The sequence below is a fragment of the Alosa sapidissima genome, chromosome 2 (genome assembly GCF_018492685.1).
Source record: "Alosa sapidissima isolate fAloSap1 chromosome 2, fAloSap1.pri, whole genome shotgun sequence".
Classification (NCBI taxonomy): domain Eukaryota; kingdom Metazoa; phylum Chordata; class Actinopteri; order Clupeiformes; family Clupeidae; genus Alosa; species Alosa sapidissima.
Genome location: NC_055958.1, coordinates 16,546,072 through 16,548,571, shown reverse-complemented (window position 1 = coordinate 16,548,571; position 2,500 = coordinate 16,546,072). Strand labels below are relative to the sequence as shown.

At 41.0% G+C, this 2,500-nt stretch overlaps 1 protein-coding gene across 4 annotated transcripts in view; it reads left to right on the top strand.

The window, feature by feature from the left end:
• The window catches only part of LOC121697802 (diacylglycerol kinase beta), a 90,360-nt gene that overhangs the window by 35,093 nt on the left and 52,767 nt on the right, over positions 1–2,500 (top strand). For all 4 annotated transcript variants that reach the window (XM_042079532.1, XM_042079548.1, XM_042079558.1 and 1 more), the window contains 2 exons: positions 1,124–1,240; positions 2,202–2,300. In XM_042079532.1, the coding sequence (XP_041935466.1) occupies positions 1,124–1,240; positions 2,202–2,300 (216 nt within the window). The remainder of the gene's footprint in view (positions 1–1,123; positions 1,241–2,201; positions 2,301–2,500) is intronic.

Below are 2,500 nucleotides of genomic sequence, written 5' to 3'. Positions count from 1 at the left end.
AGATATGAAGTGTGTCTGGAGATAAAACACAAGCTGATAATATGGTTCTGGGAGAAGTCACCAAGTGAAGTGTATGTTCAAAACTCCCCTCTAGCACATGAAAGTGATGTCTCTGAGAGGTTTCGGACTGACATGTGTCATAACCAATCCTTGACGAGCTCACAGGAGGTCAGGGGAAGGTGTGTCTTTAATCCAGCGAACAGTAGCTCTGAAAGATCCATCCGTCTCAGAGCTCTGAGAGAAAATGAGGGATGCTAAAAGGGGAAAACACTTGCCATATTATATCATGACTTCAGACAGGCATGCTTATAACTTACTCATGGCCTTGCCTGCCAACAACAAGATTGGTTTTCAATGGAGATTCTGTACTGTAAGCTAAATCATGAGGAGCAGAAGATTCTATGTGGGTTACATTTTTTTTTCTTCTCCTCAACTAAACTATGAAAACTTTCTTGGCTGCTCTACACTCTTTTCTGAAGGAAATAGTATCTATATGTGTCTTGAAAGGCGCTTTATAAATAAAATGTATTATTAAATGTTGTACATTTTTTTGTCTTTGAATGTGGAATTAGCTGGTAGTATAGCCATTGTTCCATCATCATCCATTCCATCCAGTAAACACAAAATGCAAAAAACTTATATATCTACTATATATCTAGGCTTCATTTAACAGTGTTAGTGTAAGAGGAGAGCAGAGAGTAGTTAAAGGGAGTATGCGCTAGGCTGTGTAGCACTCTAAGTGTTCTCTCTGTAGAGGGTTATGTAACCTGGCTCAGAGAGGCCGCTCCGGCTTGGCTCATTTATCAGATGGGGTGTCAATTAATCACATTAGTTAGAATCAATTAAGTAATGGCATTATGCTTGATCAAGGAAGTTGCTTTTTTGGTTTTTTGAGGAGCTTTTTTTAGTCTGTGGACATGATGTGTGTGTGTGTGTGTGTGTGTGCGTGTGTGCGTGTGTGCGTGTTTGATTGATTTGTGCATGTCTGTGTGAGACCTGTTCTAAAGTTCTGGTAGGAGTTGTTTCTCAGCAGACATACATGTGTTTCAATTTCTCAAATAGCTATTGATGGAAAAACTGTATTGCTAACTTGGTGTTTGGTCTTCTGTCTCTCTCTGTGTAGGCTATGCAGCATGTGTGGATGGAGGGAAACTCACCCACCAAGTGTGACCGTTGCCACAGGAGTATTAAGTGCTACCAGGGCCTGACCGGCCTGCACTGTGTCTGGTGTCAGATCACTGTAAGTGTTTACAGTGCCCTCTGCTGGACTCATCACAGAACGACATGCAATATGAGTCTCAAGTATTTTACCTCTTCAAATAGAACCTCTGTTCTAAGTTCTCTTAAACAATTCCTCTGTATTTCAATTTTCAATATTGTTATAAATGGCTGATTTTAACTGTCGGTTTAACATTTAAAGGAAGGAAGGACTTTCAGGTTGCCAGGGCATGCTTCTGTGCCCACTTGATAATAACCTAAAGCAGCACGAACATAACAGTGATTGTTTTGCACAAAGGTAGTGACGCACATTTAGTTAAGGGTGTTATGTAATTGTTAACATTAACTGCCCTACCTATGCTTGCCACTAGAGGGAGCCCCTGCAGCACATTGAGTTTATGATAACCACATCAAGGCTCACAGTAATATGATAATCCCTTACTTGAATTACAGCTGTTAAGAGCTTGAGAATTGACATGAAACCTGACTCTGTCTGAGTCAGAGCCATCCTTGAGTGCCACAGACAGTATCTCATAACTGTTATTATCTGATATTTGTAATGGAACATGTTCTCAATGGCTCATAGAAACTGCCATTAATTTTCCTGCAGCTTCTTCAGATGGCATGTCCATTATCTCCTTCCTTGTCTTGAAGAATAACATTTCGAATGCCCAGTTACTGAAACAAAGTGCTGGTTGCACATTTATTGACAGAGGCTCTCTGGTGTCCTTTTGTTGGCAATGTTGTCACTGGTCAATATGAAATATGCTCTCTCTCACTCTCTTTCTCTCTCTGTCTCTCTCTCTCTCTCACACACACACACACACACACACTCGATCTATCTATCTATCTATCTATCTATCTATCTATCTATCTATCGATCTGTCTATCTATCTATCTATCTATCTATCTATCTATCTATCTATCTATCTCCCTCTACATGTGTTCATAAGCTGTCTCTTGTTTTCTCCCATTCCTCTCAGCTCCATAATAAGTGTGCCTCCAACGTGAAGCCAGAATGTGACGGCGGATCCTTGAGAGATCACACACTCCTGCCCTCCTACATCTGTCCAGTCGTACTGGTGAGTCTGTCCTACAGTCTACCGGACACTCCGCTCCTCTACACCCTAACACCTCTGGCCTCCAGTCAGACAACCTTCACACTGAGTTACTCTCATTATTGAAGTGTACAAACTTGTGAGTAAAATGTTCAGTGATACTTATTCAGTGTGTTCCGTCATCAGAACAAATAACATAGTGACCATGCTTCAATAAGCTTAGT